The sequence below is a fragment of the Podarcis filfolensis genome, assembly GCF_964270895.1.
Source record: "Podarcis filfolensis genome assembly, chromosome: 16".
Classification (NCBI taxonomy): Eukaryota; Metazoa; Chordata; class Lepidosauria; order Squamata; family Lacertidae; genus Podarcis; species Podarcis filfolensis.
This window is the reverse complement of record NC_139620.1, coordinates 29,260,113-29,283,482: the sequence shown is the minus strand read 5'-3', so window position 1 is coordinate 29,283,482 and position 23,370 is coordinate 29,260,113. Positions and strand designations below refer to the sequence as shown.

Sequence of the window (23,370 nt, the reverse complement as noted above, 5' to 3'; positions counted from 1 at the left end):
TGGGAAGTTTGTAAGCAGGACCTGAACGCAACGACACTCTCCCCTCCTGTGATTTCCAACAACTGATAATTCAGAAAACAGTGGAGCTAGAACCATAACCACCAGGGTTGGTAGCCATTGATCGTCTCATCCTTCATGAATGTTTCAGCATAAATAAGCAAAACAAAATTTCTACCTTCTGATGGCTGAAGAAATGGCCACACTATACTGTTGTGCTTTCACACTGTGTAGTTAAATTGGGTCAGCAACCTTTTTCAGCTGTGGGCCAGTCCACCGTCCCTCAGACCATGTGGTGGGCCAGATTATATTTTGAAAAAAAAATATGAACGAATTCCTGTGCCCCACAAATAACCCAGAGCTGCATTTTAAATAAAAGGACACATTCTACTCATGTAAAAACATGCTGATTCCAAGACCGGATTGAGAAGGCGATTGGGCCACATCCAGTCCCCAGGCCTTAAAATTACCCCCGAGTTAAATTAAGTGCTTAGGCAATTACACCACTATGCCTAAGTTGCCATGTGGGGCCTTAGTGACACACTGTAAATTTGGTAGTGCAGTGGGAAACCGGTGAAGCCAAAAAAGACTCATTCAGGCTGCAATCCTGTCCTCAGCCACCTGCGAGAAAGTTCCATTCAACTCAATATTTACTTCTTAGTAGACTGTTAGGATAATATTTCATTGCGTTTTTCTAGACAACGAACAGGAGAAGCCACGCTAACCAGCTGAGCTCTCCAGACTGAGTTGGTATTGCTGAATAATAATATCCCTACTAAATGAGGAACAGGAAACAAGCCTTTTTGTAAAAATAAAAAAGTCGTTTTGTTCTTCTCTGTTTTGCACAGGCGATATTTATTTCAAAAACACTGGGTGTGTAGCGAAGGTGTTCCCCGCCCCCTTGCCCAATTATCCCCTAATTAGCCTTTCCCCGCCACTCTTAACCCCCCCAATGGCGGAGCCTCAGCCAAACTGCCGCAAACGGGAGCCGGAAGTCGTTGCTAAGTGAACCGCTGGGGCTTTTACTTCTTTGACTTCGACTGCGTCTTGGCTTGCTTACGGTGGCGCGGTTGGGTCAATCCGTCACAATGCCCCGCCTCTTTACGGAGAGGGAGGGAGGAATGGACGAAGCAGGGAGCAGCATGGCTGACAGCGATACCTGGAGGGTAAGCGGGGGGATAATGTGGGGCTCAGAATAGGGAAGCTGCTTTAAAAAGCCTTCAAGAGAGGCAGTTGTGTGTAAGCCTTTTATAAAGGCCCCTCAAAAGACTGCTCTGTTGTGGCAGAAGGTGTGCAGGCTGCGGAATGCCTTGTGCCTAATGCAGGTATATGAGTCGAATAGGTCCCTTATAAAGCCATCCAGGTGTTCCGGGACTACAACTCCCATCATCCCTTGCTAGCTGGGAGGATGGGAGTTGTAGTTCAACAACAACAACTGGGGCTGAAAAGAGCTGGGTTAGAGCAGTGTTTCTCCAGCTGCTTTTGGACTACAATTCCCATTATTATTATTATTATTATTATTATTATTATTATTATTATTATTATTATACCCCACCCATCTGTCTGGATTTCCCCAGCCACTCTGGACGGCTTACAACATACAGTGGTACCTCAGGTTACAGACGCTTCAGGTTACAGACTCCGCTAAACCAGAAATAGTACCTCAGGTTAAGAACTTTGCTTCAGGATGAGAACAGAAATCGCATGGCGGCAGCATGGCGGCAGCGCAAGGCCCCATTAGTTAAAGTGGTACCTCAGGTTAACAGTTTCAGGTTAAGAATGGACCTCCAGAACAAATTAAGCTCTTAACCCGAGTTACCACTGTATTTGAAAACATAATAAAAACAGCAATCCTTAAAATCTTCCCTAAAGAGGGCTGCCTTCAGATGTCTTCTAAAAGTTTGGTAGTTATTTTTCTCTTTGACATCTGGTGGGAGGGCGTTGCACAGGGAGGGCGCCACTACTGAGAAGGCCCTGTGCCTGGTTCCCTGTAACCTCACTTCTTGCAGTGAGGGAACCGCCAGAAGAGCCTTGGCACAGGACCTTAGTGTCTCGGCTGAACAATGGGGGTGGAGACGCTCCTTCAGGTATATGGGGCCGAGGCCGTTTAATAATAATAATAATAATAATAATAATAATTTTTTATTTATACCCCGCCCTCCCCAGCCAAGGCCGGGCTCAGAGCGGCTTACAAGCAATAATAAAAACAAGATGAATGATTAGAACTTAAAAACAAAAATAAAATACAACATTAAAATAATGGAACATTAAAATATTAAAATGTAGCCTCATCGCAGGAGGAGAAGGAAAAGAAAAAAGAGAGAGGGAGGGAGGGAATCAAATTGGCTCCAAGCCAAAGGCCAGGCGGAACAACTCAACAGGCCCTGGCTCTGGTTGAGGCCAATCTAACTTCCTTAGGGCCTGGGACAACTAGGGTGTTGTTATTTATGGACCTTGAGGCTCTCCGTGGGGCATACCAGGAGAGGCGGTCCCGTAGGTACGAGGGTCCTAGGCCGTGAAGGGCTTTAAAGGTCAAAAGCAGCACCTTAAATGTGACCCTGTACTCCACCGGGAGCCAGTGCAGCTTTAAAAGCACTGGGTGAATATGCTCCCATGGCAGAGACCCCGTGAGGAGCCTCGCTGCAGCATTCTGTACCCGCTGGAGTTTCTGGGACAGCTTCAAGGGCAGCCCCGCGTAGAGCGAATTACAGTAGTCAAGCCTGGAGATGACCGTTGCATGGATCACTGTAGCCAGGTCGGGGCGGGAAAGGTAGGGACCAACTGCTTGATGCGGCGAAGGTGGAAAAATGTCGCCTTGGCTGTTGCTGTAACTTGCGCCTCCATGGAAAGGGAGGCGTCAAGGATTACACCCAAACTCTTAACGGAAGGCAATGGCACTAATTGGGCCCCCGCAAGAGAAGGGAGTTGGTCCCTCATCCCCATGCCATCCCGACCTAGCCATAGGACCTCTGTCTTTGAAGGATTTAGTTTCAATCGGCTCCCACGAAACCATCCAGCCACAGCTTCCAAGCATCTGGTCAGTGTGTTCGGGGCCGAATCGGTGTGGCCATCCATCAGCAGATAGAGCTGAGTGTCATCAGCATATTGGTGACAGCCCAGCCCAAAGCTCCGGATAATCTGGGCAAGGGGACGCATAAAGATGTTAAAAAGCATCAGGGAGAGAATTGCACCCTGCGGCACTCCACACACCAAGGAGTGGCACGACGACATTTCCCTCCCTAGTGCCACCCTCTGTCCCCGACCAGAGATAAAAGAGCACAGCCAGTTACGGGCTATGCCCTGTATCCCCACGTCTGCAAGGCGGTGGTCCAGAAGATCATGATCGACCATGTCAAAGGCTGCTGACAAATCTAAAAGGATCAGCAGTCCTGACCCGCCTCGATCCAGTTGTCTACGGAGATCATCTGTTAGGGCAACCAGAGCCGTCTCCGTCCCGGAAACCGGACTGAAATGGATCTAATGCTGATGTTTCCTCCAGAAACCTACCAAGCTGTTCAGCAACCGCTCTCTCAATTACCTTACCCAGGTATGGAAGATTTGAAACTGGGCGGTAACTGGATAGGTCTAAGGGATCTAATGAAGTTTTCTTTAAGAGTGGACACACCACTGCTTCCTTCAGTTCCCCTGGGAATGTCCCCGTGTCAAGGGACAAATTGATAATTTCAACCAGGGCGGTCCGCGCAACATCTGGACACTCCCTAATCAGCCAAGACGGGCACGGATCAAGGAGGCAGGTGGTGGGCCTACCAACTTGGAGGAATCTATCCACATCAGTAGGGAGTATCCGATCGAAATGGTCCAACACTGGACCTGAAGTCAGTCGAGGGGCCTCCAGTTCAGTCACTGTATCTAAATTGGCAGGGAGGTCACGGCGGAGCAACAGGACTTTCTCCGCAAAAAAGCTCGCGAATGCCTCACAGCTGTGGGTCGAATTTGTGCTTAAATTTGGTTGTCCTCCTAAGGACGTTATTGACCTAATTATTCTAAAAAGTTGTGCCGGGCGAGAGCTAGCGGATGCAATGGAAGCTGCAAAGTAAGATTTCTTAGCAGCTTTCATAGCCATCTCATAGGCTTTCATAAGCGTCCTATAAGATGTTCTTGAGGCTCCGTCACGAGTCCGTCGCCATACTCGCTCTAGCCGTCTGAGATCCCGCTTCATTTTCCGGAGCTCCTCAGTAAACCAAGGTGCTCGGTTTCGACGGAGTCGCAGAGGGCGCTTAGGCGCGATCTCGTCAATGGCTGCCAAGAGCCGGTTATTCCAGTCCTCAACAAGGTCATCTAATGAGTCGCCAGGAGGAGCAGGGTTCCGCAAGGCTTGTCGGAATCTATCAGGATCCATCAGTTTTCGCGGACGAGCCCAAATAGGTTCGCCACCCGAGCCGGGGAGGAGCGGGAAGTCAATCTTGGCTTTCAGAGCGTAGTGATCAGACCATGGCACTTCCACAGCGGGGAGCATGATCACATCTATGCCAGCCCCAAAGATCAGATCCAGCGTGTGGCCTGCTTGATGAGTGGGGCCCAAAACAAAGTGGGAGAGCCCTAGTGTTGCCATGGAAGTCACTAGGTCCAGAGCCTGTGAGGAGGGAGCGGCATCGGCATGGACGTTGAAGTCTCCCAAAACCAGTAGGTTTGGGAACTCCAAGGCCCAGCCCGCCACCACCTCCAGCAGGTCTGACAGGGTGGCTGCAGGTGTGCTGGGTGGTCGGTACACCAGCCAGACAGCCAAGCTCTCCTTGGTGCCCCACACGAGACCAACACATTCAATGCTGGAGATCGCCGGTGATGCCAGAGCTCTGAAAGAGCAATCCTCCCGGAATAACAACGCTACTCCTCCTTTAAAGTTTAGGGCTTTAAAGGTCAGTACCAACACTTTGAATTGTGCTCAGAAATGTATTGGGAGTCAATGAAGATCCTTTAGGACCGGTGTTATACGGTCTCGGTGGCCACTCCCAGTCACCAGTCTAGCTGCCACATTCTGGATTAGTTGTTGTTTCCGGGTCACCTTCAGAGGTAGCCCCACATAGAGTGCATTGCAGTAGTCCAAGCGGGAGATAACCAGAGCATGCACCACCCTGGTGAAACAGTATGTGGGCAGGTAGGGTCTCAGCCTGCATACCAGATGCTGCAGGTAAACAGCTGCTGTGGACACAGAATTGACCTGTGCCTCCATGGACAGCTGTGAGTCCAAAATGACTCCCAGGCTGCACACCTGGGCCTTCAGGGGCACGGTTCAGGACGAGGGTTCCGCCCCCTGTCCCCAAGAACAGTACTTCTGCCTTGTCAGGATTCAACATCAATCTGTTAGCTGCCACCCACCCACCCACCAACTGCTTCAGACACTCACACAGGACCTTCACTGCCTCCACTGGTTCTGATTTGAAGGAGAAGTAGAGCTGGGTATCATCCGCATACTGACGAACACCCAGCCCAAACCCCCTGTTTATCTCTCCCAGCAGCTTCATGTAGATGTTAAAAAGCATGGGGGAGAGGACAGAACCCTGAGGCACTTAGAGCCCAGGCGTCTAAGCACTCACCCCCCCCCAACACCACTTTCTGGACACAGCCCAGGAGGAAGGAACGGGACCACTGTATAACAGTGCCCCCAGCTCCCAACTCCTTCACACTATCCATAAGGATGTCGTGATCAATGGTGTCAAAAGCCACTGAGAGATCCAGCAGGACCAGGGAACAGCTTTCACCTCAGTCTCTGGCCTGCCAGAGATCATCGACCATTGTGACCAGGGCAGTTTCAGTCCCATGATGAGGCCTGAATCCCAATTGGAAGGGATCCAGATGGTCTGTATCCTCCAGGCGTGTCTGGAGTTGTTCAACAAGCACGTGCTCAATCACCTTGCCCAAGAATGGAAAATTTGAGACTGGGTGATAGTTGGCCATGATGGCCAGGTCCAAAGATTTTTTTTAAAGAAGTGGTTTAATAACCGCCTCTCTCAGCGGGTCTGGGAAGGCACCTGGAACAGAAGAGCACTTTGTTGCAGTTTCTATGGTCCTCTCTGCCTTGTAGACGAGTGTTGATTCCTTGCTTATACATTTTGTGTGTATGTTTGGCAGCCCCCACGAGCCTGCAATGACTACTGGTCTGAATGGAAACATTGCAAGAGCATCCGAAATTTGTTCCATTACTACTATACCTATGGGGAGGCGCCTTTCTGTAAGCAGTGGAAGAGAGATTATGAGAAATGCAAAGCATGGGAGAAGACGAAAAGTTCAGAGGCTAAGGTATGCCAAGGGACAAAGCGCGGGTTTGTAGCAATGAAAAAATCCATTCATAGGAAGCTGCCTTTTACTGTGTCAACCATCAATGTACAGTGGTACCTCAGGTTACATACGCTTCAGGTTACATACTCCGCTAACCCAGGAGTGCTTCAGGAGAAAGAAAGTACTAGGAAGGTTTTTCAGGCAGGAGGAGGGAAGTCAATAAGGAGGAATTTGGATGTAAAAAAGATGTTTTGGATGTATAATTTTTTATGGAAAAAGAATAAAAAATATATTTAAAAAAATAGTGCTTCAGGTTAAGAACTTTGCTTCAGGTTGAGAACAGAAATTGTGCTCCGGCGGCACGGCAGCAGAAGGAGGCCCCATTAGCTAAAGTGGTGCTTCAGGTTAAGAACAGTTTCAGGTTAAGTACGGACCTCTGGAACGAATTAAGTACTTAACCCGAGGTACCACTGTATCTAGCTCAGACTAGTCTTCCGTAGGGTGGGCAGATTTCAGATGTGTCAGATCTATGTTGCTTTTCTTTACTGTAACCTCAGGACTGACCAACTAGAGCCAGGTGCAAATAACACACCATCAAAACTAAATAACAGAGTAGCTCAAAACAGTGGTTTGCCTGCTGCTCTCAAACAATGGTTCAACTCAATCCCATACAGAGTAAGCAAAGAGAAATTGATGAGCATAGAGTGGCGTATTTCTTAATGCCATTGGGTCTATTCTGAGTAGGACTGGCAGTGGATGCAACCTATCGTGTGGTTCGTAACGATGGGGAGAACAAACAGGTTTTGGAATACAGGCAACCCCCAATTTGCGCTGGGGTTGCATTTTGGGTCATTGCATGCGACAGTGTAGTGCAAACCCACCCCGTCCGGTTACGTCCTTTTCCGGGTCTGACCAGGCATGCGCATGCCTGGAATGCGTGCAAAATGGCCGTTGTCTGTATGTCCTAACCTAAGCACAATAGAAATGCTAAATATATTTGGTTCACTATATCCTGTGTTATCCATCCTCAGCATAGACTCCTTGAAGTTTAACAGACGTAATGAACTTGGATTAATTTCCGTGGCTGTACTGAAGTGAGTAGAATAGGTGCGAGGAACCTTTTGCTCCCCAATGTTGCTGACCAACTCCCATCAGCTCCAGCAAGCATGGGCAGTGCCCAGGGATGATGGGAGTTGTAGTCCAGCAAGATCTGGAGGGCCAAAGCTCACCCACACCTGCAGAACTAGCTGGATACAACCCTTATTTTCAATACCGGAACTACTTTTGCACACAATCTCACGTCTTGTTGCCCCCAAGTTTGCTTTATTGTAGCAGCATAATTTTTTTATCAACTATTATTGTTGTTTATTAGTTCCTTTATATTGCCAAGGCAGCTTCTAAGCGGTTTACAAGTATAAAATCACTAACCAAAATTGTGTTTTTGTTGTTACTATGGGGAGCCGGAACCCCTTACTGATCTACCGATAACCCAGATATTTAACCAGCAGATTCCCCCATCCCACCAACCATAAGCCCACCCTTGATGTACATCAACACTGATTGGCAGCTGCTCCCCACAGTTTCACACAGGTGCTTTTCCCTAACCCTTACCTGGAGGTGCTGAGGATTGAACCTGGGACATTTTGCAGACACATCCTTCCCTTAATACCGAGGGACATAGAAAGCTGCCTTACACTGAGTCAGACCATGGGTCCATCAGTCTACTGTCTACGCTGGCAGCAGCTCCAGTATTCCAGTCTTTCCCAGTCCTACCTGGAGGTTGAAGCTGGGACCTTCTGCACCCAAAGCAGGTGTTCTACCAGTGAGCCATGACCTACAAGATAGCTCAGTTGGTAGAGCATGAGACTCTTGATCTCAGTGCTATGGATTCAAGTCCCATTTTGGGCAAAGGTTTCCTACATTGCAGGGGGTTGGAGTAGATGACACTTGTGGCCCCTTCAACTCTACGATTCTAAGATTGCAGACAAAGCTTTTTTTTACCAGCTGGGACCATTGGCCTGCCTGGGTCAGAAACGCCTACCCTGAGATGCTTATCCAGCTCTCCAGGATTTCACAATTGTTCCAAGCCCTACCTGGAGACCCCAGCTTGAACCCGAGATCTTCTGTTCTGCATAGCACCATGCTCACTGAGGGCATTGTATTAATAATAGTTGTTGTGGTTTTTTTAAATAATTTTTATTAACTGGCCAATCACATCAAATTAAATCACATCACATAAATTCCAAATTACAAAGCCAAATTTTTAAATTTTGTTGGGGGAACCCATACTTCAAGATCCAAAGGGGGATTCAAATCATCTTCTTATTACTGCGTTAATGTCCAAATCAGTCCCAATCAGTCCAAACAAAATTCATAATTCTATCCAGTCTTATCTTGGTGTTTCCACATCATATCTTGTTCATATAATTTCTATTTTTCCTTTACGATCTCTTCTGTTAGTCTCCTTAAGCCGATAAGCAAAATAATAATCCTGTGTGGATTTCCCGTTCCTCCACTAAGTCCAGATGGTTTCCATATATCTCCTTCGTAGATAGCATCGCTCTTTCCATCATAAATTTGGCATTTGTCACTCTTAAGTCCCACCGAGAAGTTGATCCACGATATGTAAACAACTCTATTTCTCTCTTTCTCCTCCCAGACCCAAGAGCTCCAACAATGCCTCCCAAAATGGCGACGGCATTTTTAACTGCGTCATTCCAAAACTCTTAGCTTTCCAGCTTCATCTTGAAACATTGCTTTGGTTCGAAAGTTTATCTCCACACAGCCTTAAATCCACAGCTTAAGTCCTTAGTTTCTGACTCATTAGGGGAGGGGGTTCTTGTTAAATCACATAAGAAAAAGGAAGGCAGGTTTTTTTCCCCCCTCCCCCCTCAGTCATTTGTACCGTATCTTGACGTATCTTCTCATATTTTATTCTTGTCTTGTTATCAGAGATCTCTTCTGTCAGCAGTCTTTACTCCCCTTTTTCCTTGAAGCATGTGCAATTTATCTCGTCCAAATTGTTTCTTTTGAAGATGCTTGCAACTAGCGGCGCGAATCAGGGACGGCGTCCAGGAGTGCCGGAATCCCACAGGAGGGCTTTGTGCCTAGTGCCCCCACCCCCACAAATTCGGGGGTGGTATAGGGCACAGCAGGCAAGGGCCGTCCCCTCCACAATCCTGGGGGGGTTAAGGAGGCTAATTACCCCCATCATAGCCTCCAAATTACCTCGTGTGGGTCGGAGAGATGTTATTGTCAGCCATCTTCTGATGCGCCACCTAGTGGCCCCCTGTATTAATAATAGTTGTTATTATTATTGACGATTTTGTCCTTTTCCAGGACTCCCTATGCAAGAGCGAAAGAGAGCGGGTTATGGAGAAACAGAAGTATGCTCCGGTGTGGAACTTGAGGAAAGGTCCTCCCATAAGCTGGTATCTGCCTCTGGATGAAGACAAACCCAAATGATGAGGCCCTGGAATACCAGGTGTTGGACTTCTGGGCGATGCCTTCTATGGAATCCTAACACTGTGCTGTATAGAGGAGTTCTCGGCCATAAACCCATGCTCTCAGCAACCATATACTTCACTATAGTGGTGCTCGATATTTTTTTTAAAGTACAATCTGTTCTGAACTATTTAGTAAACAGTGTGTTAAAGAGATAATTTTGGGGAGGTAACCCTGTTACAAGTCCCCATACTTGCTAGTTAAGAGGTATATTGTCTCTGAACGTGAATGTACCATTTAACTGTAATGGCTAATGGGCTTTATTTAATGTTGTGAGCTGTCCTCTGGCACCCTTTGTGTTTTCCCTCGCTCAACAATGTTCTAAACAGTACCGTCAGAATACCACTGACTTTCAGGACAGAGCTACAATGGACACAATCCTGTAGGTTTGTACACGATGAGTGAAGGTGGTTTAGAAGTTCTTGTGTACAGTCAAACCTTGGCTCCCAAACACCTCCATTTTGGAACATTTTGGCTCCTGAACGCAGAAAACCCGGAAGTAACTGCTCTGGTTTTCTAACAGTTTTTGGAAGCTGAACAGCTTCCGGGGAATTTTTTTCTTTTCTCTCCATTGACTTTGCTGACCTCCCTTTGATCCTCGGTTGTCGAACATTTCGGAAGTCGAACTGTCTTCTGGAATGGATTACGTTCGACAACCAAGGTTTGACTGTACTACAAATGCAGCACATACGTTCTGAATATGTGATAAAGCTGGGGCTGCTAACCTGGTGCTATGGGACCTGGGGAAGACCTTCGTTTGGCACCCTGACATGAGCCGCAGACTCGTGAGTTTTCATTTTTTAAAAGGTCTCTATCCTTCCTAGAAAGTTATGAAGCAAAATGTGCAGAAATCCTTCCAAGGGATTTTTGTGAAATGAAGAAGCCTGGTTGTTCCTTCCTGTCTGTATTTTGAGACAATGAGTGGCCAGAGCTGTGATTGGTGTGTGAGTTGTTTGGAGCCGAAGTGATAGGAATCCCAAAGCCCTAAGGAGCTGCTGTTTCCCTCTTGCCCTTAATGTGCTGTTGCAGCTTATTTTCTACATAACATACAAGAGGTTGGTTAAGCCTCTTCTCATAGGAAATACAATTACAGTCAGACCTCGGGTTAAATATGCTTCGAGTTGAGCGCGTTCGAGTTGCGCTCCTCGGCAACCCGGAAGTAACGGAGCGCGTTACTTCCGGGTTTCGCCGCTTGCGCATGCGCAGATGCTCAAAATGACGTCACGCGCATGCGCAGAAGCAGACGCGCCATCGCTAGTTACGTTTACCTCTAGATGCGAACAGGGCTCCGGAACGGATCCCATTCGTATCTAGAGGTACCACTGTATGGGAAAAGCTTCAACAATATATGCCTACCATGTGTTATGCCACCCTCCCGTGGTAGCTGTTTGGGGACTGGTGTCCCCAGCACACTCTCAAAATTCAAAACGGTTGGTAACCCCATGGGATGTACAATCTTCCAACCTCTCCATCTTTGCAATTCCCAGAGTCCTTGTTGTGGGGTGCAGCCCTACCCACTAGGGCTCAAGAGGGGTTGCTATGAGAAGCAGGAAAGAACCCTTCCCTCCTCCTCGCATAGCTTTACTTAGAATGTAGACCCAGTAACATATCCTAGCTGAACACAAGCTGGTGCTCAGAGCAAAGGAGGCTAAGCAATCAATTTCCATCAGCCCCAAACAGCATAACCAACAGTGAGAAACGATGGGAGTTGTACTCCACACAACAGCTGGCTACTAATCAGGAAAAAATGGCCAAAAAAAATCATCATAAAAATGTTGTTTATGTCACATATTCTTTGCACAAAGAGAGAAGGATAGTGGATGTCTAGAATGTACCCTATTCTAAAAGGGAGGCTTGCTCTTGTGATGTGTTCTATACATTTCTGGTAATTCAGAAGTAATGAATGACCACACATTGTTCATGCTACTGTGTTTTGCATTTGCTGAATCTTCCAGTAGTTCCTTGGCAACGTTTCCGAATCACTGTGTATATACTTTGGTGACGTCGACACATTTTCCTTCGGGAGCCTCATACTTAGGCAGCGGCGGTGAGTGCATAAGCTCCTGTCTCTCAAAAGGGAACAGACCATCGTCTCGCTGAATTGCTGCCTCGTACAGTTCCTCCGATTCAAGGCGCAGTTCTTTTAACGCTGCCTCCTGGGCATCCACAAGAGATTTGATTATACCTTTCTCCGCCTCATGCTGCTTTTGCTTGTAAAATGACCACTTTTTCATAAGCAGAGCTCGCCTTTCGCTTTCCTCGGGGGAGAGCGGAGGGGTGTCTCGCACCCTAAAAGAGAAAAAGAAAACCCAATTTCCAATTAAACTTTTAATTGCACTAGCCATAGGCCATGGCATCATTCAGAAGGAGAACAAAAGAAAAAAGAAAAAGAAAAAACAACAATAACCATAAAAATCGTCGGGCACAGACATACAATTAAACCACGGTCACGGCTACTAAAATTATTTGTTGCATTAAATAGAATAGAATAGCAGAAGATTCTCAGGTAAAGATGTGCCAAATTAAATATCTGAATCCCCTTTGCAGTTGACCGCTATTTTGTCTAGTTCCTTCCTAAAAAACAAAACACAGTTACGTACTTGGGGCCAACCAGTTGGAAGATTTTTTTCTACAAGACCTGCACAAGTTCCTGAGCTGTTAATCCTTGTTTCAGAAGGTGAAACTACGAGAGCTAAAATTTCTTAAGCCAAACTGACATTGAATCTCTGGAAAAGAAGCAATTTCAGAAGTGTGCCTATGTGGTTACAAGGTCCATTCTGCCACATTGCAGCTCTAGGTTCTTGACTTCATTGTGAAATATTTCTGTTACATTAAAGCTGAGCAACATCAGCGTCTAATAATACCTTTGCCTTCACAAATACCCTTTGGCCGATCAGTGTAATTTGGGGGCATCAACTATCTTTAAGTTACTTAAACCACACAGAACTAATCCTGAAGCAAGGAAACCCATATCACGAACAAGGAATTTGTATGAAACAGTACTTGCTGTGCATACAGATGTTTCCCATTTCAATCCCAGACATCTCCATGTTGGGCAGGGAAAGATGCAAAGTGAGCTGTTACCAGTAAGCAGAGACAATTCTAAGCTAGATGGACCAAGGCTCTGAGACAGGCAGCATGCTATATTCACCATATTTTGTCTTCACATGAAAATAGCTACTGATTGCTGAAACTTTCAGTGCTATTTAATATCCAATCCACTCCTTGAACATGTCAGGGAATCAGAAGTTGAACTTAACTCGGATACAATAGTCTCAGGCTAGAACTGGCTTCCATTGGACAACCATATCCCATATTATGAAGTACAGTAGTACCTTGGTTTACGAACTTAATCTGTTCCGTTCTTAAACCAAGGCGCGCTTTCCCTAATGAGGCCTCCCGCTGCCGGTGCCCTTCCACCATTCGGATTCCGTTCTTAGACCAAGGGAAAGTTCTCAAACCAAGACACTATTTCCGGTTTTTCAAAGTTTGTAATCCAAATCATTCTTAAACCGGACTGTTCTTAAACCGAGGTACCACTGTACAAGTTTTTTGCTTATACATACAACCCCTTCTCCTTCCTGGGTGACAGAGCTCAATGAAATAAAGAAATATCCAATTACTTGTGTTTTTCCTTTTTTGTCTAAACTAGGAAAATAGGTTTACCAGCTTCAGAACAAGCCATGATCTTAAACGTCCTTCAAACTGTGATTTAAAATTCTGGCTTGTTCCAAGGCTAATAACCACCTATGTCCCTAGTCTGGTTTGAATGGGAATCACAGAGCTGTAGAGTTGGAAGGGACCCAATGGGTCATCTAGTCCAACCCCCTGCAATGCAGGAATCTCAACTAGTGCATCCATGAAGGATGGCCAGCCATCCTCTCCTTAAAACCTCCAAGGAAGGAAAGTTTAGCAGTTCTCATGAGAATCTGTTCCACTATAGAACAGCTCTTATTGTCAGAACGTTCTTCCTGATGTTTAGTCAGAATCTCCTTTCTTGTCACTTGATTGTTTTGGGTCCTACCTCTGGAGCAGGAGAAAATAAGCTTGCTCCATCTTCTATGTGACAGCCCTTCAGATATTTAAAGACAGCTATCATATCTTCTCTCAGTCGATATTCCAGGCTAAACATATCCAATTCCCTCAACTGTTAAAGGCTTGATTTCCAGACCCCTGATAATCTTGGTTGCCGCCCTCTGCACATATTTCAGCTTGTCGATATCCTTCTTAAATTGTGACGCCCAGAACTGGACACAGAAACAATGGTTAGTCGGATACCACTGCCTTTCACTGAGACATACCCCATAAAGGGTGTATCATGCAAACGGATGAGAGAAGGGTTTGTATATGCTAGGAAAATACTTCGCTTATTAAATTGAAATATGATTGTACAAATGCAGCAAAAGTATAAACTATCCCCTCTCTCAAACATGCACACAACTGAATTTTTTCACACAACTAAATCAGATTAATACTGCTACTCCAGAATCACTTCCCTTAGAGAGAACAAAATACTGAAAAATCTGCTTTGCAAACCATGCAAAATATATTGTGGCCACCCTGTATGCATGGGAATGCCTGATAATTACCTTTTTTCATCTAGAAATCTGAACGGTGTTATAAAGTCTTCAATAGGAATTAGTTCTTGAGGGGCTTTTTGTAATTTTTTTATTTTCTTCCTCAACCGGTCTCTTATGGCTATATCTCTCTTTTGATCCACCTTCTTCTTCTTCCTTGGTTCTGCTCTAATGGAGACAGAGAAACACTTCAAAGAGTTCTTATCGGCAATTATAGGCATGCAATATTATCACTCAGGCCAACTATATGCTACATTCCAACAATGCCTCTCAATGATTACCTTGATGGTATCAAAAAAAGGCTGGAGAGAAAACATTTCAAACTATACGTTATATTGCAGGAATGGTGAGCCTGTATCCTTCCAGACATTGGACTACAAATCCCATCATCTCTGCCCACTGGCCATGTTGGGTGGTAGTCGGAGTCCAACTACATCTGGAGATGCAACAGGTCCCCCGTCCCTGTTTTATTAGATCATCCATGAAATACACAAAACTCTTCTTAAATGAACAATACTACACATGTTTATTTGAAAATAAGTCTTGCCGTATTCAGCTGGGTTGACTCCCAGGTAAATGTGACTAAAATTTTCGCCTTAGAAACCCCCAGCAATGTAGGAATCTATTTGCCCAACATGGGGCTCGAACCATAGCTGTCAACCGTTCCTTATTTGGCAGGAAAGTCCCTTATCCCAGCGCCGTTTCCCACTGCTGTCCCTTATTGATGATGTCCCTTAAATTTCCTGGGTTTCAAAGGAAGCAGCTCCTCCCCCCCCCCCCCCGCCGGCCAGGGAGGAGGGAGGCTCCAACTGTGTTGCTTGGCTGCGTTGCTCACCCAATAAGGAGTCTAAGAACGACTGGGGGGTGGAGCTTGCATGCCTTGTGCCGATCAAATCGGCTGCGTTGCCTGGGGACTCGCCTTTGCTCAGCGCTTCGCAGCGGAGAGGTGACGGTGGTTTCCCTTGCTGCATCCCCTTTGCCGGGTTGCTGCGCTGTGGGAACCACCGCTTGAGGCTTCATTTGGCTGCTGGCTGGGCTTTCTGCCTTTGGCTTGGAGGGGCTCAGAAGCTGAACATACCTGTGCCCGCAAAATCCCTTATTTTGGCTTCTGATCCCTTATTTTCGAGGCTGCTGGTCCCTTATTTTCAAACCTGTAAGTTGACAGCTATGGCTCGAACCCACAACCCTGAGATTGTCAGACTAGGACCAGGGAGACCTGGATTCAGTTCCCCACTCAGCTACAAAGCTCACTGGTGACCTTGGGCCAGTCACACTCACTCTCACAGGCTTGTTGTGTACCTATAAGATCGAAGCTGACTTGGGTTTTACCTCATAGGTAGTGCTGCCCTCAGTCCAAGAAGTGAAGACTGCCAGTGGTTCGCTCGAACTTGAACATTCCAGATTAGCTGAGAACTAAGAAATAAGCAATATTTCGTTCATTCAAATATTTATATAGCACGCAATAGCAAAGATTACAGGCATCACCCAACACCCCATTTAAATCTAGCTCAACCTCCTCTATGCCATCTTTGTGTCCCTGGCACTCCAATCGTGGGCAACTTCCAGTGACAAACCCAACTGCAAACCCTTCTTCACTTCTGTGATGGTCATTTCTTCTACTCCTGTTTGCAAATGTTTCAAACCAACTTACTGAAGCTAAGGCATAAAGGATTGTGGATCAGGTCCATCATGTTTTTTCATTTTGTGTGTGGCATAGCCACTGCGGACTGGACCGAGCAGTGGTATCTCACCATTTGCCCAGTGCACGGCAATGTCACAGGAGTAACCTAAGTACAGTCATACCTCATGTTATGTTTGCTTCATGTTACATTCTTTCAGGTTGCGTCCCGCGGTGACCCGGAAGTACCGGAAAGGGTTACTTCCAGGTTTCGTCACTCGCGCATGCGCACAAGTGCTAAATCACACTTCGCACATGCGCACAAGCACCAAATCGTGCCGCGCACCTGCGCAGATATGGCGCTTCAGGTTGCGGGCTTTTCATGTTGCGAACGGGCCTCCAGAAGGGACACGGGTGGCGCTGTGGGTAAAACCTCAGTACCTAGGACTTGCCGATCGTATGGTCTGCGGTTCGAATTCCCGTGGCGGGGTGAGCTCCTGTCTCTCGGTCCCAGCTCCTGCCCACCTAGCAGTTCGAAAGCACTCCTAAGTGCAAGTAGATAAATAGGTACCGCTTTATAGCGGGAAGGTAAACGGCGTTTCCGTGTGCTGCGCTGGTGCTGGCTCCCCAGAGCAGCTTCGTCACGCTGGCCACGTGACCCAGAAGTGTCTCCGGACAGCGCTGGCCCCCGGCCTCTTAAGTGAGATGGGTGCACAACCCTAGAGTCGGACACGACTGGCCTGTACGGGCAGGGGTACCTTTACCTTTAACCATCCAGGGGTCCTTTACCTTTACCTTAATGAAGAAATATTTAGCCTAACATGGGGCTTGAACCCTCAACCCTAAGATCAAGAGCCTCATGCTCTACTGACTGTACTATCCCAGCCTGAATGATTCAATGATCTAAATCTTTTTTTAAAAAACTGCACCCTGTTTTAAAAATGCACCTCCATGCCCCAGTGCAGTCTACCCTGCTTGAATGGCAAACCGCAGGCCATGGCTACTAATTTTCTTGCAAGGTCAATGTTGGAAAGAGGACGCTTGGTCTACACAGATTCTTGGCCTGTTATTAGCAGGCACGCCTTTTATGTATATGGATACACACGAGGAAACGTTTTCCTTTTGACGGGTGATGGATGGATCAGCCCTCCCACCCTGCCCCCCATCCAGTGCCGGATTTATGTATAAGCTAAACAAGCTATAGTTTGGGCCCCACTCTCTTGGGGGCCCCCAAAAATTAAAGGAAAAAAACAACTGGATGTACATTTTCAAAATATAAGATAAAAAATAAACAAAATAAAATCTACATACAGCAACAGTGTTTTGTGTTGTGTAGGCTCCTATAATGTAAGTCGGGCTTCCTCAAACTCGGCCCTCCAGATGTTTTTGGCCTATAACTCCCATGATCCCTAGCTAGCAGGACCAGTGGTCAGGGATGGTGGGAACTGTAGTCTCAAAACATCTGGAGGGCCGAGTTTGAGGAAGCCAGATGTAAGTAATGGGCCCCCAATCATTTTAAGTTAGAGCTTAATAATTATTTCACTATTAATATACTTCTTCTTAATTGTATTTCACTATGAATATACTTCTTCTTAATTGTATTTCACTATTAATATACTTCTTCTTATTTGTATTTCACTATTAATATTCTAGGGACGCGGGTGGCGGTGTAGGTTAAACCACAGAGCCTAGGACTTGCTGATCAGAAGGTCAGTGGTTCAAATCCCCGCGACGGGGTGAGCTCCCGTTGCGTGGTCCCTGCTCCTGCCAATCTAGCAGTTCGAAAGCATGTCAAAGTGCAAGTAGATAAATAGGTACCACTCCGGCAGGAAGGTAAACAGTGCTTCCATGCGCTGCTCTGGTTCGCCAGAAGCGGCTTAGTCCTGCTGGCCACATGACCCGGAAGCTGTACGCCGGCTCCCTTGGCCAGTAAAGCGAGATGAGCGCCGCAACCCCAGAGTCGTCCGCGACTGGACCTAATGGTCAGGGGTCCCTTTACCTTTACCTATTAATATACTTCTTCTTAGTTGTATTTCAGTTCAACAATTACTTTGATAAAATACATATTTTGTTATGTGCAAATGGCTTTAGATACCTATTAGGTCCATAAATTACCATATAGCATATATTCAACACACAAAAAACTACCCTGCCTCCTACCTAAGTAAAGAACTTCCTGCCCCGCTGCGAAGGAGGCTCAGCGCCCCAGAAGCGACAACCTGGCCCAACATGCCTCTCCTCCGCTCTTCAGCGCAGAGAACCTTCCCAAGTGCAGCAGCGCACCACGTCTCTCCCTTCCGGAAGGGGGACACTTCCGACGTTGCACAACGGTCCTGCCACCATTGAGGTCCTCCCAACACACGAGCCCTGGCACAAAGGTTCCGGGAGGGGGGGAAACCGACTCGGTTTGGAGTTGTTTTCCGTTAATAAAAGAGCTTTATCTCTACAGGTTGTCTTCCATTCTTTTATTGGCTGTCCCAGACTGGGGGATTCAGGTTACTGTATATTAATCTAGGGAACAGTAGAAACCCCAGGCTCCAATTCTTTAGCTGTTGTTGTTGTATATATGTATTTACTTTGAAGAATCATATCTAGGTACAGATTAATTAAAAAACGTCTTCAGCAGTACAGATATTTGCCATCTTTTAAAAGGCGGTTGCAAAGGTTGGTGAGTGCAACAAGTAACAATGGAACGAAAAAGGCTGTTTGCCACTGACCCCCTCCAAAATAATAATTTTTAAATGTTAGCAAGCAGTGCACAGGGCATCCTCCATAATAACACTTCAGCAAAACTCAATTACAGTAGGAGACAAGATAAATAAGACCAGGAAAACTGCTTACATGGCAAGATATAAGAGGATAAGATCATCACAAGTAAGCACAATGTACGTGTTGGGAATGCATGAGTAACACAGATGTTAAGCATTCCTGATTTTTACATAGTATGAGGAAGGATGTTGTGGATTGTCTTCCTTATAATTAATATATAAAAAAAGCTCCAATTTGAAGTTAATTTGTCTTTCTTCGATGTACCATGTGAAACGCGTGATTTGGGGGTTAGTGACTAGTTTCTCTATAAATGCAATATGCCACACTTTGTGGTACCAGTTCTAAGCACAGTAACTGTCTGTTGGTGCAGTCCTATCCATATCCACCCAGAAGTTAAAACCCCACTGACTTGGTGGGACTTACTCCTGTGCAGTCTAAATCAATTCCCTTTAAATACTTTTAAGAAAGGTCTGTAATCCTATTTTTAATAGGACAATTTCATGTAACGTAAACCGAAAAAATGCAATCTACAGTTTTCAATGGGATTAGCTGCCTGGAAAGTCTATACAAGGATTGTAGTCAGTTCATTATATGCTGTAGTTGACTTAGTAAATCTGCATTCATTTGCATATGAGGGGGAACAATATTTGTTGCACATGGGAAAGTAACAGTTCTAGAGCAGAGAGGAGGAACCAACGTGATTGGATTACGACTTTCATCAGGCACAGTCAGCATGCCCAATGGTCAGGGATGATTGGAGTTGGGAGTCCAGTAACAGCTGGAGGAAGTCACATAGCTGTGTTGGCCTGGAAGGGTAACATTTCTTGTTATATTCAATGCAACACTGTTGAAGTCACTTAATAGTATTCTTGTTCCGCTCAAGAATGTTTTGTGCTGGAATAACATTGTTGCACAAGAGAACGCATAAGGTCACTGGTAACTTCGTTGCACAATAGATTGGGCAATCTCTTGCATGAGATTCCTCTGTTGCGCAACATTTTGAATCTCTTTGATAAGGAGATGGGCCAGGCTCAGACCAGTGTTTAACAATGTGTTCATAATGTATGATTTCTGGAAGTATGCTGTACTGTACTGTGTATGAAAAGTGAGGCATACTTTTTCACTGTGCACTAGTATATGAGAGATTTGTTATAGCATAGCAGGTGCTATAAATTTAGACCAGAGATGCAAAAAATGTGAATCTAATACTGAAAGTTTTTTTATTTTATTTATGGTAGAAATGCACCAAGGCAAATAAATGTTGGAGGTAATGGAAATAAAAATGCAAGTACAAAAAGAAAACCAATTTTATGTTATTATTAAAAAAAAAACAACCCATACCTGAACATTTCTGAGAGTTAATGTTGTATATTGGGGTGGGGAACTTTTGGCCTGCAGGCCAATCTTGGCTGACTAGAGTGTCCAATTTGGCCTGTGATGCCATTTCTCCCAAATCGTTTCCACCTGCCAATCAACCAACATCATTTGTGTATATGACAATCTATATGAATGTTGGCATCAAGCTTTGTTATGCAAATATTAAATATTAAATTTTGACAGTGGTTGAATGGAAATAAAAGTTGCAATGATATGTTGCAATGATAAAGTTTAAGGTGGTCAACAGAAACATATACAGAATTGGGAATCCTTTATTATATTTTTCCACACAGCAGCGTATTCTTCAGAAGGTGTTAAGATACTTTATGAGATGTTGTAAAGTATATAAATAAAGTTTATGCAATTCTATGGATTATGAGTTGGGATATATGAGATTCAAAGACTTTATTAGACAGTTTTTAGGATGATTAAAAGAGAATTAATGCAGAGCTACCTGAACATTCTTGGTCTCAGTTGTGGTTAAGTTTAATTGAAATTAAAACAACTTACTTCTAAGTAAACATGCACAAAATTGTACAAGTCAATAATTAGTCAATCAAGCCCTTCATAAAATCATAGAATTATAGAGGAGAAAAAAATGATAAAAGGTTTATTTATTATTTGCTTCCGGTGGGGTGTATCTGTGCTGCCTCCTTTCCCTGCCCTCTCAGCCTAAAGTCTCCATCTAGACTATGGGGAATAATACCGACTGGGATTGTTGTGAGGAAGTCAACAGTATGTATACAGCAGAGATCGAGAGCCTGTGGTGTACTTCAGTCACTCTTGGACTCCAGCTTCCACCAGCCCCACCCAGCATAATCAACAGCCAGGGATGATGGAAGCTGTAGCCGTGCAACAACTGGAGGTCCACAACTGATATATGAAGGTATTTCAACACCTGCTATATCCAGGATGTTGCTGGGCTCCCACCTCTCAATGCTGAGGTTCCTGCAGCATTTAGAGGGCCGCAGGCAGGTCCTGAGGCAACTTCATACACCTGTGGCCTTCTAGATGTTGTTGGACACCCAATGCACTCGGTCCCAGATAGCAAGTCCAATAGTTGGAGATGATGAGAGAGTTGGGTGTGGGGTGTGTCCTCCTGCAGTATCTGGAGGACCACAGGTTTCCCAATATAGCATGTCTTGAAGCAACTTCATACCCCAGGGGTGAGGATTTGTGTTGGACTCCCAGCTCCCACCATCTGGATTTGTGTCAGACTCCAACTCCTATCCTCCTGACCTACGGGTGTTGGCAACCCTGGCAACAATGGCAATATCCAAATGCACCATTTCAGAAACAATTGCTAGGGTGGGGCAGTTGGAGGGTATGTGTGTCATGTCATTGATTTTATTTTGCATCTGGTCCTGAAGTCACTTCAAAGCAATCCATTCCAATCTGTTGCAGCCTGACAGGACAACCCCTCTGGAATTTGACTCTCTCTCTCTCTCTCTCTCTCTCTCTCTCTCTCTCTCACACACACACACACACACACACGTGAGAAAAATTGCCAATCTGTCTGTGCTTGGCTACCCAGAACTCAACTACATGACCTTTCTTTCCTCCGCCTCCTCGTTTTATTTTGACAAAGTAATAATCATAAATAAATAAGAATAAAAATGTGCATCCCACCACCGAGACCATTCTATTGCAACTACTCAACCTCCCAAAATTTCAACACCTCTGGCAATGGTTTGACCCCTTTCCGTTTTAACAGTACAAATTCTACAAACACCATCCATATCTCCTTGAAATCACTTCTCCTGCATATCCCCCGTCTTACCTTAATGGCACATGTCAATTTATCATTAATAGTTATATCCCACACCTCTTTATGCCATTCTTCCATTTTATATTCTACTTGCCCCTTCCACTTCCTGGCTATAATAATTTGTGCAGCTGTCAAGAAATTTGTGAGCAGGTCCTTCATAGTCTGCAAACCTTCCCACCCCATGGTAAGTTGATAATAATAAGAATGCTACCTCTGGACTTTTCACACACCCTTCCAAACATGCGGAGAGGACCCACGACTTGGCAGAGAGAAAGAGAGAGAGAGAGAAATAGGAGACAGCCTTTTCCAATTGGAATAAAGGACAATCCTGTATCATACAGCACAGGAGCAGTGCCGGATTTACGTATAAGCCAAACAAGCTATAGCTTAGGGCCCCACTCTCTTGGGGGCCCCCAAAAAATGTGAAGAAAAAAACACCTGGATGTACATTTCCAAAATATAAAATAAAAACAAATAAAATAAAACCTACATACAGCAACAGTTTTTTTGTGTTATGTAGGCACCTATGATATAAGTAATGGGCCCCGTCTGCTCCCTAAAATATCACTGGTTTGCTCATTTCTATATATAGGGTGCCTACATTCCGCTTGTGCAAATGGCTTTAGATACCTATGAGGTCCGTAAATTACCATATAGCATATATTCAACGCAAAAAACAGCGACAATTTGTTGTTGGCAAAGGACAGCTGGACATATAAAGGGTCCCATTACCTTCAGTAGCTTAGGGCCTCATCAAACCTAAATCCGGCCCTGCTTCTGCCCCCATGGTAAAATGATAATAATAATGCAACCTCTGGACCTTTCACACACCCTTCCAGACACGCGGAGAGGACCCACGACTTGAGAGAGAGAGAGAGAGAGAGAAATAGATAGATAGATAGATAGATAGATAGATAGATAGATAGATAGATATAGGAGACAGCATTTTCCAATAGGAATAAAGGACAATTCTGTATCATACAGCACAGGAGGGACCCCCAGCAGCCCACCCCCCTCTCAGGAAAGGGGAGCCCAGGGAGCTAGTTGGCTGCAGCTGCTCTCTTCTTCCTCCCCTTCCCCACGCTGGATATCGCCCCGTCCCCACGAGCCAGCGAGCCCAGCCGCCCTTTCCCGCCCCGGCCCCCGGCCTCCTCCCTGGGCGTCGCCTCTTGTTTCCCGCCGGGCCGCTTAGGTCGTCGCCCTCCGCTGACTTCCGGCGTTGCCGGGGAGCCGCCGGGAGCGGGGGATGCTGCCGGGCGGAGGCAGAAGGGGCGGCTGGCGGGACGGGCGGCCGGGATGGAGCTCCCGTGAGGCGGCGGCGGAGGAGGAGGCGGCCGGTGGTGGGAGCGGGGCGAGCGCAGGAGGAGGGTGGCAGCCCATGGCGGCGGGGCGCCGGCTGTGAGGCCAGCGGCGGCGGCGGCGGCGGCGGCGGCAGCGACTCCCCAGCCCTCGCCTGCCTTCCGCCGCCACCAGCACCCGCAGCTCCCTCGCCAGCCTCGCGGAGCCTGCCCCGACCTGCAGCC

General features: G+C 46.1%; 2 protein-coding genes and 1 long non-coding RNA gene across 3 annotated transcripts in view; 2 read left to right on the top strand and 1 right to left on the bottom strand.

The window, feature by feature from the left end:
- The window catches only part of LOC310751483, a 363,050-nt gene extending 351,391 nt beyond the window's left edge, over positions 1-11,659 (top strand). Inside the window, exon 2 of the long non-coding RNA XR_014542548.1 lies at positions 10,567-11,659. This is a non-coding gene — a long non-coding RNA (uncharacterized lncRNA). The remainder of the gene's footprint in view (positions 1-10,566) is intronic.
- On the top strand, positions 1,016-9,819 carry LOC310751396 (synaptic plasticity regulator PANTS). The gene is made up of 3 exons (XM_083590743.1): positions 1,016-1,163; positions 6,088-6,255; positions 9,574-9,819. Exons 1-3 carry the CDS (start codon positions 1,086-1,088, stop codon positions 9,697-9,699), a joined length of 372 nt encoding a protein of 123 aa, XP_083446869.1. The 5' UTR covers positions 1,016-1,085; the 3' UTR covers positions 9,700-9,819.
- MRPL40 (mitochondrial ribosomal protein L40) lies at positions 11,500-18,253 on the bottom strand. The gene is made up of 4 exons (XM_083590690.1): positions 18,094-18,253; positions 15,645-15,728; positions 14,328-14,483; positions 11,500-12,027 (listed from the first exon to the last, which is right to left on the bottom strand). Exons 1-4 carry the CDS (start codon positions 18,162-18,164, stop codon positions 11,718-11,720), a joined length of 621 nt encoding a protein of 206 aa, XP_083446816.1. The 5' UTR covers positions 18,165-18,253; the 3' UTR covers positions 11,500-11,717.
- Positions 18,254-23,370: the final 5,117 nt, after the last annotated feature.

Coding starts and splice junctions, on each gene's coding strand:
- LOC310751396 (XM_083590743.1), top strand. CDS start 1,086: ATGCCCCGCCTCTTTACGGAGAGGGAGGGAGGAATGGACGAAGCAGGG. Junction 1,164..6,087: donor CTGACAGCGATACCTGGAGG/GTAAGCGGGGGG, acceptor TATGTTTGGCAG/CCCCCACGAGCCTGCAATGA. Junction 6,256..9,573: donor CGAAAAGTTCAGAGGCTAAG/GTATGCCAAGGG, acceptor GTCCTTTTCCAG/GACTCCCTATGCAAGAGCGA.
- MRPL40 (XM_083590690.1), bottom strand. CDS start 18,164: ATGTTGGGCCAGGTTGTCGCTTCTGGGGCGCTGAGCCTCCTTCGCAGC. Junction 15,729..18,093: donor GCAGGAAGTTCTTTACTTAG/GTAGGAGGCAGG, acceptor CTTATTTCTTAG/TTCTCAGCTAATCTGGAATG. Junction 14,484..15,644: donor AGGGCAGCACTACCTATGAG/GTAAAACCCAAG, acceptor TGTCTCCATTAG/AGCAGAACCAAGGAAGAAGA.